The sequence below is a fragment of the Melospiza melodia genome, unplaced genomic scaffold, assembly GCF_035770615.1.
Source record: "Melospiza melodia melodia isolate bMelMel2 unplaced genomic scaffold, bMelMel2.pri scaffold_55, whole genome shotgun sequence".
NCBI lineage: Eukaryota > Metazoa > Chordata > Aves > Passeriformes > Passerellidae > Melospiza > Melospiza melodia.
This window is the reverse complement of record NW_026948799.1, coordinates 3897615-3914362: the sequence shown is the minus strand read 5'-3', so window position 1 is coordinate 3914362 and position 16748 is coordinate 3897615. Positions and strand designations below refer to the sequence as shown.

General features: G+C 51.8%; 1 protein-coding gene across 1 annotated transcript; it reads left to right on the top strand.

The window, feature by feature from the left end:
- Positions 1-9052: 9052 nt before the first annotated feature.
- Positions 9053-9781, top strand: LOC134413892 (olfactory receptor 14J1-like; the record flags this gene model as incomplete). Its single annotated transcript, XM_063147919.1, has 2 exons — positions 9053-9514; positions 9764-9781. Coding segments are annotated over 2 exons (480 nt in total), but the record flags the coding sequence as incomplete, so codon positions are not given.
- Between the last annotated feature and the right edge of the window lie 6967 nt (positions 9782-16748).

Sequence of the window (16748 nt, the reverse complement as noted above, 5' to 3'; positions counted from 1 at the left end):
CAGTTCCAGTTCTGATTTCAGAGTGCCATCTTCTCAGCTGATTGTGTTGGTGTCCTCCTTTCTCTCCTGCCTCACTTTGCCTGCTCTGTTTCTCTCTCAGTGTCTCCCTTAACCCAGGGCAGCTCCCACCAAAGATCCTGCCCTGATTTACTTCCCAATCCATGAGCTACATCAACCATGGGTGAAGTTATGAAGGCTGGCAGTGAAATGTCATTGTAGGATCTTGCTGCACCAAGCTTTTGGCTCCTTCTTAAGAGCTTTGCCTTTGAGGACAGGAACATCTTTTCCTGGCTGGGAACTGGAATTCCAGCCCCTGGGAGTGTGTGCCATGGATCCCAGAGGGGCATTCCCGAGTCTCCCAGGGTGCTGCTCCTGCCATGCCTCCCAAGGAGCTGTGCAGGGCCAGGGGACAAGGTCCAGCAGCTCTGTTGCTTCTGCAGTGCCACAACAGTCCCTGGTTCCATGAGTGTCCATACTGCAAACAGAGGTTCCTTGGTTCCCATGATGCCCTGCTGTGTCACCATGGATATTTAGTGCCATGAAGTTCTTCAGTGTCACAATGGCCTCCCTCTCTCCATGAGCTTCCGCAGTGCCACAATGGCTTCCTTGGATGGGCAGTGTCACCATGGACCATTGGCTCCATGCAGCCCCACTAGGACACCATGGACTCCTTGGTTCCATGAGGTTCTGGGAGTGTCTCCATGGTCTCCTTGGATCCACAGTGTCACAATGGTCCACTGGATCCACATGGCCCTGCTGTGTCACCATGGGCCCTTGGTTCCATGGGACCCCAGGGTCACAATTGACTCCTTGCTTCCATGTCACCCTCTTAGGGTCAAAACGGTCCCTTCATTCCATGAGGAATACAGAAGTTTTGTAGAAACATTGAGCAAATCCTTCTTAATAAAACTGGGAACATCTGTTTGCGTTCAAAAGAGATGTTAATGGTGACGGTGGCACCAGCAGCCTCCATCTGCAACAGAGATCCAGGGAAAGGACAGAGAATTCAGCTGCAAGACTCAGAGAATTCTGCTCCCAGAGATCATTTCTGCTCACACTGTCCCTTGGAGAAAGGTGACACCATTCCAGGCAGCCTGGACTGAGCAGGTGGCTCCTGAGTGGGGTTTGTTGTTCAGGAAATCTGCTCAGGCTTTTCCATTTTTTCTGGTTTGAAAGCAAAACCAGTGAGAGACTCCAAGTCACAATTACAATTTATTAGGAAAAGAAAAAAAAAAACAAACAACAAAATGCATTCAATAATACAAAAGAAAAAACATTGACAAAGTCAGAATACAACTTGACACCCTGTTGGTCAGGGTGTTGTTAGCAGTCCAGTTGGAATGGTGGCTGCAGTCCTCCTGGAGTGGCAGATGTGGTTATGTTGGAGCAGTGATCCTGTAGTAGGGTGTAGTCTTCCTCTGAATATCCAATGGAAATGGCAGCTGTTCCCTGGGAAATCCAGTGGAAAGGCAGCTTGTTCGGTCCCAAACCCCAGATTATATCCTGGTGGGGATGCTTAACTTCTCCCCACTGGGCGGAGCATCTCACAATGAGCTAAAATCATTCTGTAAGTCATGGGGTGGGTCAAGAAATGGCTCCCAGAGGGAGTTATCTCTGAGTCACATGGCAAGGCATTGATTGGCCCATTTACAGGAGAAAAGGAAAAAGTAATGCCCTTCCTGCTTTCAAAAGCTCTTGAGGATTGGAATAGAATACATCTTTACATTGTAACCTAGGACATCTATCACTGATGGAAGGGTGGGATGGAATAACTTCATATTTGAGGTCATTTTGAGCTCTGCTGGGGGTTTCCCGAGGTCTGGTAGTGCTGTTGGCTTCAGGAACACTTTGGGCAATGGCTCTGGGACTGAGGGCTGGGTGAAAAATGAGAACGGTTGTTAGTCTTGTATTTACAGTCTTTTGCTATATGTCCAGTTTTCTCACAGTTATAACAGTTTCCACTGCCTTTATTACATTCTGTATTGTGGGGAAGCAAATTTAATGCACCCAGCACTTCCATTGCACCCTGGCCTGTGGCCTTGGCTAGGCTGGAGTCACGGTCTGAGACCACTTGGCAAATGCAAGCATCAACCATCTGAGTGATGGTCGGCTCATGGACAAGGCGGAGGGTGTCCAGAACCTTTCTGCACTCAATAATGGCATTACAGAAAGCTAACTTGCTAATAAGATAATCCCAGACCTTTTGATCATCTACCTGTTTTTCCAGCACTTTATTAAGGTGATCGACAAATTTGATGTAGCTCTCATCCGGGCCCTGGCAAATGTCAGTGAAGTCAATGTGGGATGTAGAAGTGCCAGGTGGAGGAGGGTAGACCTTGCAGCACCTTTGAGATCTTCCAGTATTGACCGGGGGAGGACTTCAGCCTGATATTGCAGTCTAGTATAGTCTCCTTCCCTGGTAACACAGTCCGTTGTGAGGTGTTGTCACCGTTCTTCCTCAACATAACCTTTTGGCAATTCATTAAATTTATTTATCCAAAGTTGTTTCCACAAAATAAACTCAGCAGGTGACAATATAATTTTTATACACTCTATTAAATTTTATGGTACCATCGTGTGGGCAGTAAATGGTGCATCCAGCAAATTCTTAAAATAGGGAGAACTCCTCCCATAGTCCTTTGCAGCATTAACTAAGTCCTTAATTTCCCTATGGAGGTAGAGAATCCAAGATTCAGATGGCACCTGTGCAGTATAAGCAGGGGCCAAAACCTAAATGGGAATCCATAGGGAATAGATTTAGGTTTTGGCCCCCGCTTATACTGCCCAGGTGCCACCTGAATCTTGGATACCACCTCCCAGTCCCCCTCCTTCGCAGCTTTGCTCCGCATCCTCTTCCAAGAATCCTTGGGCTCATCCTCACTCTCATATAAGCTATCGCTCTCTTCCTCTGCAGAGGAAGCAGGTCTGCTGGGAGGGGCGTAGGGCATTCAGCCAACTGGCAACACACCGTGTTGAAGGCCTTTGGTAGCCAAAATGGCTTCCTTCCAGTTGGCCCCATGTCCAATTCCAGGGTTGGAACTCAACTTCAAGGTGGGGCCTGTCACAGGGGAGGTACATGGAGCAAAGGCAGGAAATGGGGATGAAGGCCGAAGGGAATCTAAAATGGTGGTCTCTCTAACAGGAGCATTGCCATCTTGTGATTTATAGGAAGGGGGATTAGGATCAGGAGATGAAGTAATGTGGGTGAGGGAACATCTCAGGGCAGCATGGCCACTACCACCCTGAGGAGAGGACAGAAAAGGAAGGGAGATGACAGGCAGCAGATGGCTTGTCTGTGCCAAAGGGCGGGCTCCATCTCCTGTCCTGTTCTCAGGGAACATGGGTTTGGGAATGTGGTGGGAGGATTGAATAAACCAGGACAATGGGTTGGAACCATGAACTCGTTACATGATCCCATAAATTGAATGAAACAACAGATACAATTTCCCAACTTTTAAAACCCCTTGACCCCTTGTGTTTGTAAAATATAAAGCTTTTTCCCAACAGCATCCCAAAACAGTAACTGATAGAATCAACAGAGATATCAGGAAGCTCCTCAAATAACCATGAACAATACCTTTTAAACTCCCCTCAGAAAATGAACTCCCCTTTAAATGTAAAACTCTCCAACACTTAACAAAAACATCCTTTGCAGCTTGGAACTGATTATTTCCCATAGCTGCACCCAATGAAAGAGGAAATGCCCATCCACAGGAACGGAAAATCAAAAGCCCAAACCCCTGGGAGCTCTCTGCCACTCAGTCACTCACTCTCAGTCTCACAGGCACAATCTTCAGCCAAAGTGGGGCCTGTGGGGCTGTCAGCAAAGCTGGTCCCACAGATGTTGAGGGGATTGTTGACTTCTTCAGTGAGATTCAATAAAACTCAAGTCTCATTTCAGCATTGTGGTTGACCTGAAGGGGTACAGCTTCCAGTGACATCTGGCTGGCAGGATCACTGCTGGAGACGCTACCGGAGACCTTAACAAATCATGTCCCTGTTTGGGTGCCATGTGTAGCATCATTGCTCTGCTGAGGCCCTTGGAGCATCCAGCACTCATGAGCCCAAAGCTCACTGCTACCTTAGAAAGCTGACAGAACAGGCAGGATGGGTTTTCATATGATCTCCTGCAAACTGGGTTTATTGGTACAGGAACAGGGTACACAGCTGAACAGGGTCCAGGGATGAAGACAGGGTGTAGGCTGAGGGAACAGGGTCTTATATGGGGTAGTGAGCTGAGAGTCAGAGTCCAATGGATATGGGGGAAAATGGTGCAGAGGAGGGGTCAGAGCTCAGGTCAGCCAATAGGGAAACAAGGGTGGAGGAATGCAGCAAACTAGGGTCAATGGAGGGACAGAGGGAGAACATTCTAGGGCTAAACAAACGTAGGCAATAGGAGTTGAACTAGGATAATTAGGCCAATGGGCCAATGGGGTAACATAACGTGACATGAATCATGTGTCTGCAAAGATCAATGGGAGAAGAAAGCATCTCACCCTAACCTGAAAGCCTATTCCTCTTATCTGGAACCAGTCCTCCATGTCTAGGGGATTGAGACTCTGATGGCATGGCTCTGGGCCTCCACACATCCTCACAGCTGGCCCAGGGCAGGTCTGGAGTGGTCTTGGTGGCAGCTTGGGCTTGGCACAGACTTGAGGAGGGTGTCTGTTTTCAACAGGGAGCTTAGGAGTTTTAGATTACTAAAATAAAAGAAGAAAAACCCCACTTTGGCTGAGTGCAGCAAGTTCTCCAAGATAAGCTGACCGCAGGTGAGTGAGGAGAGACAGGATGGGGTTTGGAAATGTGGAGCAAGGCTCTCCACACTGGGTCAGATCTCAAGACACAGCTTCTCAGAGCAGGCCAGACCTCTTTGGGAAAGCCCCTGGGTCTGTCAGTCACAGAATGATGCTATCATTTCTTCTCTAAATAGAACCATACACCCTTAAAACAGGAATATGGATTTATTGGAAGCTATTTGAAATATTTCTCTGTAACAATAGAAAAAGAACTTCCTAGTGAGCTGCACTACAGTAGAGGGAAATCAAAGCAAAACCATGGTTTTTCAGCATGTACTGTATCACAATGAGCCCCATGGTGCATTTGGAGTTGAGCCCTGAAACCTCAGGGCCTGAGAGGAGATTGCACAAACCTTTCCAGGAGTGAAAGACGGACAAAAAACCCAAAGTATCTTGAAGCATGAATGTGTCCCTCTGAGGTCCATCCCCAACACAGGCTCCTCATGACTCCTTGGAGGAGAGTATTGGAGGCCAGGATGGCATGAAATCCTCTCAGAGACTCAATGTAGAAAGGAAAATCCAAAGTACCTTAAAAACCTTGAGTATCTCAAAGCATTAATGAGCACTACTGAGTGTCAGTACAAAGCTCTCAAGGGACTCGTTAAAGCAGATAACTGGGGCTATTATTGTACAAAGCTCTCACAGAGCCTGTATCAAAAGGGAAACACCAAATACTTTGAAAATACTAAAGTACCCTGAAGTATTAATGAGCCCCAATGAGTGTTGTTACTGACAAAGCCTCTCCAGGGACTAATTACAGCGGATAGTTGGAGCCCATGATTGCAGAAACCTCCCAGAGACTCCAAGTTAAAAACCAAATCAAAGTCCTTTGAAAAACCTGTAGAGAGGCTCCCGGCACAGAGGCAGCTCCTGGCAAGGGCAGCGCTGCAGAGAGACAGCACTGCCCAGGAGCAGCTCCTGTGCACAGCCCAGCAGGGCTGGGGCACTGCCTGCAGCCACCCCGGGCACAGCACAGGGGCACAGAGGGGTTAAACTCAGCCTGGGCTGGGAGCACAGAGCAGAGCTCACTCAGGGCTCACCAGAGCAGAAATCATCGCAGGTTTGAAGCAGTCATTCCCTGGCTGTGGGAAGAGAAGCTGCCGTTCCTGCAGGGATCTCCTGGAGCTGGCACATCCCACAGCTTTGAGGACCTTTCAGGAGGACTCTCAGAGCTGCTCCAGGGCAGGGCTGTGGCCATAGGGCAGGGCTGGCTTTCCCTGCTGCCCCAGCCCAGGCATAGCCCAAGGCAGCTCCTGGTGCCAGGCTCTGCTGCAGGGCTGAGCAGCCGGGGCTGCAGCCAGGGGTGCCCAGGGCTGTCGTGCAGAGCAGGGTCCTGCAGCCCAGGGCGCTGTGCTGGGGCAGGGACTCTGCTGCCTGCCAGGGACAGCTCTCAGCCAGCCCTGGCAGCTGCTCCCAGCGCTGGGGAGAAGCTGTGGGGGGAAGGAGCCACCCTGAGCAGGGCAGGGGCTGCTGCAGAGAGGGGCTGGGTGGGGCAGGGCTGCTCCCAGCTCCAGACCTGCCTGGGCACAGCTCCGGAGGACACTTCCCAAAGAAGGTAAGCCAGGGATTGCTGGAAAGGTCAGGAGCTTTCCTGAGAGTGTTTTCAATTTCCTACTTAGAGAAAGATGGGAATGTTGGGGTGGTGACAAAAAGATTTTTGTATTTTTTACATTTTTATATATTCATAGCTCTCTAAATTACTATTATATAGTTACAATTCTATAATCCTTACTTAACTCTACTAAACTCTTAACTGTAATGAACCACTATTATATTCTTATATAGCTTTAATCCTGAATTAAATCTAGTATGTTTCCTTACCTTTCTCTTAATAACCTGACTGTCTAAATATATTCGTAAAATGCTGTATAGTCCTATTCTTTTATATAGTCCTGAAATACTATATAGTCTTCTAAGAACAGGACATATAGGAGCATTTTGGGTTTTGAGAATGAGCAGAATATGAGCAGTCATTATAAAAAGTGAAGGCAAAGAAGCCTTTGCACCTACTCCAATGGGTTGACCCAGGGGTGTGTAACTAGGGAAACTGAATCTCCTTTTGGATGCTCCTGTTAAATATCCTCATTATCAACCTTAATAAATTGTTGAAATCAGGAGGTGGGTGTGCCCTTTCCCACTGGGACACCTGGAAGCTTCCAATAAGTGTCTGGCTTTTACTTTACTTTACTGTTCTAACACTGCTACAAGGGTTTTTTTTTTCTCTTTGGATTATAGACAACAGGGGGATGAGAGAAGCAGATCAGGAATTGTAATCCCAGAATCACAGAACATTCTGAGTTGAAAGGGACACACAGGATCATCAAAGGAATGTTTGAACATTTACACAGACTCCAGAACTGTGACTTAAGCTGGTCAGTCTCTCTGCTGGGAGCCTCCCAAAGGCCCTCAGCCACTCCTCAGCCCTGCACAGCAGCATCACCTTTGCAGGGCCCAGCAGGGCTCTCCTGAGCTGCCCTTGCCCAGCTGCACACAGAGCCAGGGCCCTGCACACAGGCAGGTTTCTGTAGGGCCCAGCCAGGGCACACAGGCTGGGATGGGCTCTGTGAGCGCTGGCAGGGACAAGGCTCCTCTCAGGAGGGAATGTCCAGGCCCAGGGAGAGGCTCAGGGAAGGAGAGGGGGCTGAAGAGAGCAGAGCTGGGGGCAGGATGATGGCACGGTTGGTGTGTGGGAGGTGCCAGGCACAGCTGGGCACGGGAACACTGTCCTGAGTGCCCGGCTGTCTCTGCCCTGCCCTCTCAGGCACAGCACCACAACATCTTCTCTTGGTTCTGCCCTGCCCTGATATTGTCACTGTTATCTGCTGCTCTCAGGGACGCTCTGGCATTTGCAGCAGCTGAGTCAGGCTCTGCCCTTGGTATTCCTCCCAGGCAGGGGTGTGTCCATGGGAATGGGGTGTCCAAGCTTCCCGGGCACCAGTGGGGCTGTGGGCAAAGCCGTCCATGGGAAAGGGGAATGAGCTGAGCCCCCTCCCTGAGATCCCATCATGGGCAGAGCCGGGGATCTCCTTGCTGTGCCCTTCCAAGCTCTGAGCTGCCCTCCAGGGTGCAAATCTGTGCCAGAGCCTCTGGGAGTTCCCTGAATGTCCCACGGGGAAGGGCAGAGCTGCCACAGCTGAGGAAATGCTGTTGGGTTTGCCAAGGGAGCCGTGAGTGTCCCTGGCACAAGGGGGTGCTGAGACCTTGCCCAGAGACCTTGAGAGAGGGTGAGAAATTCAGGGATCCCTCTGCTCTGGGTAGGGTCTGGTTTATCCCATGGTGATCCAGGAGTGTGATTGTGCTCTGATTGCAGACTAAGGTGCAAAGCCAGGGCAGTTGTGAACCAGCCCATCCAGCCCCTCACCTTCCTTTAGCCACAGGGAATACTTTCCCTCTCACATCTCTAAGTGGGAAACTCTGAGTGCAGCCGAAATGCTGGGGATTTCTGACCTCAGAGAGCCAGGAATGATGTGTGGGGAGGAAAACAATTCCTAAAACCAACTCCTGCCCTCTATTTCCTTTAGAAATGGGAGTGCCGACACTACCAAGCCTTTCTGCATTAGGAGTGGTTCCTCTGACAAATCCTGACTATCCAGCCTTGTCCCTCTGCCCCATGGCCACAAACCCAGGGCAGTGGGGCAGGGATGGCTCCTTGAGGGCCCCCATGCACAGGCCTGGCTGCTCCTGGCAAACTCAGCCAGCACAACTGGAGCTCAGGCAGGGGACCCAGGTGAAGGTTTTCCCAGAGAAGGAACAAGGGTGGGTGAGTCCCAGCAAGACAGTCTGCAGGGAATGGCCCAGGTTTGGCTCAAAGTAGCTTCTCCTGACTTGTCACTGTCCTTTCTCCATGAACAGGTCCCCATGTGCAGCCCCAGCAAATGTCCAACAGCAGCTCCATCAGCCACTTCCTCCTGCTGGCATTGGCAGACACGCGGCAGCTGCAGCTCCTGTACTTCTGCCTCTTGCTGGGCATCTCCCTGGCTGCCCTCCTGGGCAACGGCCTCATCATCAGCGCCGTAGCCTGCGGCCACCACCTGCACACGCCCATGTTCTTCTTCCTGCTCAACTTGGCCCTCAGTGACCTGGGCTCCATCTGCACCACTGTCCCCAAAGCCATGCACAATTCCCTCTGGGACACCAGGGACATCTCCTACACTGGATGTGCTGCACAGGTGTTTTTCTTTCTGTTCTTCATTGGAGCAGAGTTTTATCTGCTGACCGTCATGTGCTATGACCGCTACGTGTCCGTCTGCAAACCCCTGCACTACGGGACCCTCCTGGGCAGCAGAGCTTGTGCCCACATGGCAGCAGCTGCCTGGGCCAGTGCCTTTCTCCATGCACTGCTGCACACAGCCAATACATTTTCCCTGCCCCTGTGCCATGGAAATGCCCTGGGCCAGTTCTTCTGTGAAATCCCACAGATCCTCAAGCTCTCCTGCTCACACTCTAATCTCAGGGAACTTGGTCTTCTTGCTGGTAGTGCCTGTTTAAGTTTTGGCTGTTTTGTGTTCATTGTTTTCTCCTATGTGCAGATCTTCAGGGCTGTGCTGAGGATCCCCTCTGAGCAGGGACGGCACAAAGCCTTTTCCACCTGCCTCCCTCACCTGGCTGTGGTCTCCCTGTTTCTCAGCACTGGTTTTTTTGCCTACCTGAAGCCCCGCTCCATTTCCTCCCCATCCCTGGATGTGGCAGTGACAGTTCTGTACTCGGTGGTGCCTCCAGCCCTGAACCCTCTCATCTACAGCCTGAGGAACCAGGAGCTGAAGGCTGCAGTCTGGAGACTGATGACTAGACAATGTAAGAAACATTAAACTGCTGGACAGTTTCTGAAAATAATTTGTAGTAAATGTTGTCTTTGATACTTCTTGTTGGTTTCATTTTGGAGCTTCTTTTTCATTGTTTACCTTTTTTAATGTTGTCCCTAAATGAAAGCAATCAATTTTGCTGTATCTCATTTTGTATCTCCACAGGTCCACTGTGACCTGTAGACTGTGTCAGTGAGGAGCTGTGCTCTTGATACCTTTAAATGAAAAAAAGGATTTATTTCATATGAAGCTATCAAGAACATAGCTCCTCACTGCCACAGTCCAGCAAAGTTTTCCCAAGAGATCCCCCTTTTGTTGCCTTCTCTGCACAGTGCAGCAATGTCTGTGTGCAGAGCTGGGGCACATCAGTGCTGGCCCAGCAGCTGTGCCCAGCAGCAGCAGCACTTGGTGTTGCCAGTGCTGCTGCCGTGGCCCTGCACTGCTGCCCTGGTGGCCCTGGTGTTGCTGCAGGGCCTGAGTGCTCTCAGGGCCGGGCACAGCCCTGGGGGTGACAGTGCCGGGGCTGCAGCAGGCACAGGCCATGGGCACTGCTGGGGCAGCGCTGACGCCTCAGCCCAGGGCCTGGGGGCTCCAGGCTCCTTGCCCAGGCTCTCTCAAGAACATGGCCAGGCCAATGCTCAGCACAGAAAAGCCCCGTGAGCAGCCCCAGGCTGTTGGTGTGGGGACATGCTCGAGAGGCACAAATGCCATCAGCCCCTGGGGCCAGCAAGGGCTGGGGGGACACCAAGGAAACCACTCAGCTTTGTCCTGGCCTCTGCAGTCAGCCAGAAAGTTTGTTCCCATCAGCTGGGCGTTTCGTGTCCCACTGCAGGCGCTGTTGCTCAGAGCCAGGGCTGCCTAGCAACCACCCCCAAACTGCCCTGAGCATTTCCTTGGCTTCATCTTGGCTTTCTTTACTCTGTCTGGCACAAATTTCTTCTTGTTGCCCAGCCCTGTTCCCCGCCCTGCAAACATCCCATCTCTGTTTGCCCTTTCCTCTCTGGCCCCATTCCCCATTGCAGTTCCTCACTTGACACCATGGGAACGTCCCTCGGGCAGCAGGATCATCCTACAAGTGCTGCAGGAATTGTCTGCAGGCTCCTGCAGTGTCTGGTGCTCCTCCCTTGCCAGAGGCACCCCAGGCCAGGGGGCACATCTGGGCTGCTGTGTCTGGCTCTGGGGCTCCCTGTTCTGGACACTGAGGAGGAGTTGCAGAGGCTCTACAGGACTGACAGGATGGGCTTTGGGGCTGGCAGGAGAAGCTGAGGGACCTGGGCTGCTGGAGCTTCTCAAGGGGAGGCCCAGGGCTCATCCTGAAACTGCTCCAAGGGTGGTTTCAGAGAATCCCAGAGTCAGCAAGGTGGGAAAAGACCTTGGAGACCATCAAGTCCAACCTTTGCCTTGACACTGCCTTTTCTCCCCTGAACCTCCTCTTCACCATGACAACCCCAGCTCCCTTAGCCAGTCCTCAAAGCTCTTGTGTTCCAGACCCCTTCCCAACCTTGTTGGCCTTCTCTGGAAATGCTCCAGCCCCTTCATGTCCATCCTAAATTGGGGAGCCCAGAACTGGACACAGCATTTAAGGAGCTGCTCAACCAGTTCCCAGCACAGGGGAAGAATCACTGTCCTGCTCCTGCTGGCCACACCATTCCTGAGCCAGGCCAGGAGCCATTGGCCTTCTTGGCCACCTGGGCACATTGCTGCCTCATGTCCAACCTGCTGTCCATCAGTCCCTGCAGGTCCCTTTCTGCCTGGCTGCTCTCCAGCCACTCTGTCCCCAGCCTGCAGCACTGCAGGGGTTGTTGTGGCCAAAGTGCAGGACTTGGACTTGTTAAACCTCACCTTGTTGGATTTGGGCCCTGTATCCAGCCTGTCCAGGGCCCTGTGCAGAGCCCTCCTACCCTCCAGCAGATCAGCACTCCCAGACAACTTGGTGTCACCACAGTTCCATGAGGCCCCAGAGTGTCCCAATGGTCTCCATGATTCCATGAGGCCTCCCAGTGTCACAATGTTCCTTTTGGTTCCCTGGCATCCCTGGGTGTCACAATCTCACCATGTCCCTCAAGGCCCTGTAGTGTCACAATGGATCCTTGGTTCAATGAGGTCTGGCAGTGCAGCAATGCTCTCCTTGGTTCCATAGTGTCACAATGGCCTCTTGGTCCCAAGGGCCACCATGGTGTCAAACATGTTTCCTTCATTACAAGACTCCCTGAGGAGCTGCACTGGCCCCTTGCTTCCATGGGGCCCTGCAGTGTCACAATGGCCCCATCATGACACCAGGTCCAGCTCCGTCACAATGCTCTGCGTGGTTCCACAAGGCCCTGCAGGGTCACGGTGGCCTCTTGGTTCCATGAGGCCTCAGATTGCCACAATGAATTCCTTGGTGCTGCAGTGTCACAATGGATCCCTGGCGACACAAGATCCTGCAGTATCACCAGGGACGCTTTCGTTCCACGGGGCACCACAGTGTCACAATTGTTCCCTCAGTTCCCAGAGTCCTTGCAATGCTGCAATGTCTACTTGATTCCATTGTCCCCACGCTCTCCCAAGGGTCTCCTTGGTTCCACAGTGGCACAAGGGCCCCTTGGTTCCACAAGGCCCCGCAGTGTCACAGTGGCCTCTGTGGTTCCAGGAGGACCCAGACTGTCACCATGGACTCCTTGCTTCCATTCAGCCCCACAGTGTCACAATGGCCCCATGGCTCTGTGCTGCCATGTCATACACAGTGTCACCATTGTTCCCTTAGTGCCACCAGGCCCCGCAGTGTCATAATGGCCCCTTGCATCCCCAGGGTCCCGCAGTGTCACAAACATCAGAGAATCAACGAAGCTGGAAAAGACCTTGGAGAGCATCAAATCCAACCTAGGACCCAACACCACTTTTTCACCCAGACCATGGCACAGCGTGCCACATCCAGCCTTTGCTTAAACACTTCCAGGGACAGCGACTCCCTTGTTCCTGATGCATAGGAGTCCAAGGGGTTGGATGAGGAAAATGGTCAGGAGGTGGTGGGGACAAAGTACTATTGATTGTCAGCCTTAAAGAGACTTGATTTTCATATCTATTGAGACTGAATTAGAAGGTGCTGGGTGTTAATATATATTGGACATTGTTGATATAAACTATAAACAGGAAAAAAAAAACTGGATAACAGTTCTCTCTGGTTTTCTTTGTTTTCAGTACAGTGCATTAATTTTGAATACATTTCTAAAATAATCAATTAACCACAGAAGAATTGAAAATTTACATAATTGCCAGAGCCTTTTCTTGTTTGAGTGCTTTGAACAAATGTTTATGAGCTTTTCTCTCGGAATTCATGAACTGAAGAGCTCAAGAAAGAAGAGACCTCTGGAGGATTAAAATTCATCAGCAACCTCCAAGTGGCTAAGGATCCATCCCCATCAGAGCAGCAATGAACAGAAATGGGCACAGCTTTGTGGCTGCCCCTGCTTTGGCATGGGCCCTGGGCCTGTGGCAGGAACAGCTCTTGAGGGCCCCAGGGCCAGGGCTCTTGTGCTGCCCTGGGCAGATGGGATGGCTGCCGGGGCTGCAGAGCTCTCAGCACCTCAGCCCGAGGGGAGCAGGGCAGCCAGGGAGCCTCATTTGGCCTTGGCCAAGCACCTTCCCCCATGGCTGGGGCTGAGTCCTGTGGCAGCTGCAGCTGCTGCTGTGCCCTTGCCAGGGGCTGAGGCCGTGGGGCAGTGCCCAGAGCAGCCTGGCCTGAGCAGAGCTGTGGGGCCAGAGCCAGCTGGACTGGGCTGGGGAGAGGCCCTTGGTGCTGCCCAGAGCTCAGGGCAGCTGGCAGAGCTTGCAGGGAGCTGGGCTGGGCTCAGAGAGCCTGGCCCAGAAACCATCAGTCTCCATCTCAGCCTGGCTGAGCGTGCAGGGGCAGGACTCAGGCCAGGCCTTGTGGGGCAGGGCCAGCGCCTGTGCAAGACATTGCAAACAGGCAAGTGGCCCAGAGAGGAGGCTGCTCTGTGCTCTTGGTGGCATGGACAGAGCAGGGAGGGGGCCCAGGACACTTGTCAGCACCAGACTGTGTGCCCAGCCCTTGGCAGCCCTGGCTGCTGAGCCCAGCTTTGGCCTGGGCTGAGTTTGGCTGTGGCCCAGCTCCATCCTCCTGCGGGGCTCAGGGCCTGTTCCCAGCCATGGCCGGCCCTGGCTGCCTCTCTGCTGGCCCAGAGGCTGGCAGAGCCCGGGGCAGGGCTGTCTGTGCAGCCCCACAGGTGCCACAGGCTCTGCAGGAGCTGGCAGAGGCTGCCCAGCAGGGAGGCCATGGGGCACAGAGCCCCAAGGCTGCTGTGGGCACCACGGCACAGGGGCCGTTCCCAGCTGCAATGCTCCTGGCCTGGGCTGGGCCTGCACAGGGGCTGGGTCACCATAGCTGGGCCAGCACAGGGCCACAAAGGGGCCACGCAGCCTCTGCCGGGGCTGACAGCAAGGCCAGGCACACACAAGGAATTGCTGAGCATGGTCTGCGCTGGCCAGGCCTGACTGTGCCAAAGGCAGAGCTCAGCTGCCCTGGGGGCTGCAGGAACAGTCCAGATCCCAAAGAGCCTCCATGGCTGTGCTGGAGACCAAGGCTGCAGGAGGGAAATGCAGGGCCGCTGCGGGATGGGGAGGACATTGAATTCCAGCACACACCTCAGCTCTCTGATGATCCTGGCACCATGCTGGGCCCTGTTTCAGACTGGAGCAGAGCAGATGTTGATGGGACAGGAGCCCTGTGGGGCTGTCAGGGACCTGCAGCTTGCAAGGTGCTCTGCTCTCCCTCAGGTGCTCTGGGAGAGATCCAATCCCAGCTGGGCACCTCAGGGCACAAGTGGCACTGCCTGCTCTTGGACACACAACTGATATCTGCCTGGAAAGGTGCATAGGTGTTATTGATTCTTAGTTTCATAACATACAATCACATTTTTATTATCAGGGTAATTTGAGTCCTTGTAAGAAATGACAAAGTTTTCCCATCAGGAACAGGAATTTTCTGCAAGTGTGCTGTTGCCTGGAGAAGAAATACTGATCTTCCCCTCTACTTTTGTCACCACTATTCAGTTTATTATTTAAACTCCCTTTTCCATCAGTGTTTCCAGCTCTTCTGTTTAAATGGCCATGTCAAAACATCTCTTCATCTAGGCTTGGTGCATCTACGTACTTCCTGCTGCTCACAGATTTGCTCTTCTAGGTCCTCTCTGGTCATTCATGTACCTCTCAACAGACTGGTTTAATGCTTTGAGCTGCAAGAAGTTGCCCAATATTTCCGAAGTTCAAATAAATATGTCATAAACATAATCTAAAGTGCATTTATATCTATCAAATCTTTTGTCTCTGTCTAAAACTGTTCCTGTAGAGAAATCCCTCGGGGATCGGGGACATGTCAGAGGCTTCTGGGACATCCCAGAAAGCTGAGGTAAGAGCTGTGATGGTTATTAAGCTGTTCAAATGTTCAACTTGTGTTTATTGGCAAGGAATCTTTCTGTGCCTCTGAGTGTCACCAGGCCCTGAGCCCAAAGGACACAAACCTGCTGAGTTGTGGTTCCCACTGCAGGGGCTGCCCTTGGACCTTGGCTCTGCACAGGAGAGCTCTTCATCCCATTTCTCTCTTTTCCTCCCTCTGGGCATGGAGGGAGCTCCTGGCTTCAGTGTGTGACTCGTGTGTGCAAAGAGCACATCTGGGCAGAATTGGGGCAGGGAGGGTTTGGGGGGACCTTGGGATCTGTGCTGGGCACAGAAGGTGTTTTCCATTGCTCTGAGGCTGTCTGCAATGGAAAGTGGATTTAATATCCAGCAGAGAAATGACTGTTGCATTTGATGGAGCTGTGCCTTCCCTTGGCTTTGTTGGCTGACAAGAAATGAACATCCCTCTGTGTCTCAGGCAGCTCCTTCTCCAAGGAAAGCAGGTGGGAGTTGGAGCCAAGGAGCTGAAAGCTGCAGGTGCAGCCTGGGCTGGAGGGAGCTCAGATTTGCACAAGGCTGCTCTGAGTGCCAGGGCTTGGATGGGGGAAATGGTGGGGTGGGAGTAGGGACAGAGTCTGATTGATTGTCAGCCATAAAGGGTCTTGATTTTCATATCTATTCAAACTGCACGAGGATGTACTTGGATTCAGTGTCAATTGAAGATTGCACATATCAATTTATTAACAGGGAATAAAACCTAAACGGGACCTAAGAAATCTTTTCTCACTGTTTTTTAAAATAGAATATATTCAGTTTGAATGCACTTCTGAAATCTGCCTAATTAACCACACAAGATTTGAAAACTGAAATCAAATTATCCCCAGAGGCTTGGCTTGTTAAAGTGTTCTGAATGTTAATGAGCCCTGGGACACTGAATTCCTGCACTGAAGAGCTGAAGGCTTAACAAGCCTCTGGAGCAGGAAAATTCAGCAGCAGCCTCCAAGTTGCTGAGGATGTCAGCAGCCCCCACTGAGGCCATCCCTGCCCAGAGATCGTGGGGGAATGAGCAGACAAGGAGAGCGTCCCTGGGGCTGAGGCAGCACAACTCAGAGGCACCAGCGGCTCCAGCTGGGAAATGGAGTGTGGAATGTGGCTGGGAGCTCAAAAGAACAAAACAGCCTTTACTGGGAACTTTAGAAAAATCAGAGAAACTTTGGCAAAAGGTTTAGTATGACATTCAATCAAAAAAAACCAATTCTCAAAGCACTGACTTGGCCCATTCACCTTCACAAACTCTTAGCTTGATCAATTTTAAGTTACTCAAATTTTACAAGAAGTGTGAATTAAAAAGAGAAAGACAAAAAAGATACAGAGAAGCACACACATAGCTACCAACTCCTGGATTCCAGCAGTGTTCAGATAGAAATTCCAAGAGGAGGTTGGGTCAAGATGTGTGCTTGCCTTGTGGTCAGCCTTAAATACCCCTTGGTCTGCCTGGGCCCTTCCCCCAGGTGGGCCTTGGGCTCATTTGGTCCCTCAGGAGCTGGGCTGGGGGCGGCAGAGGTGGCTGTGGAGCATTGCCTGTGCTGTGCCAGGGACTGGCAGACACTGCTGGGCTGGGATAGAGGCTCTGGGGGGATTGGGGTTCCAGGGCAGGGCAGGGCTGGGCTTACAGGGCAGGGCAAGGCTGGACCTGCCCCTTCCTCCCCCCCATACAAAATATTTCGAGCCAACAATCTCCTCCAGTCTGTCACAA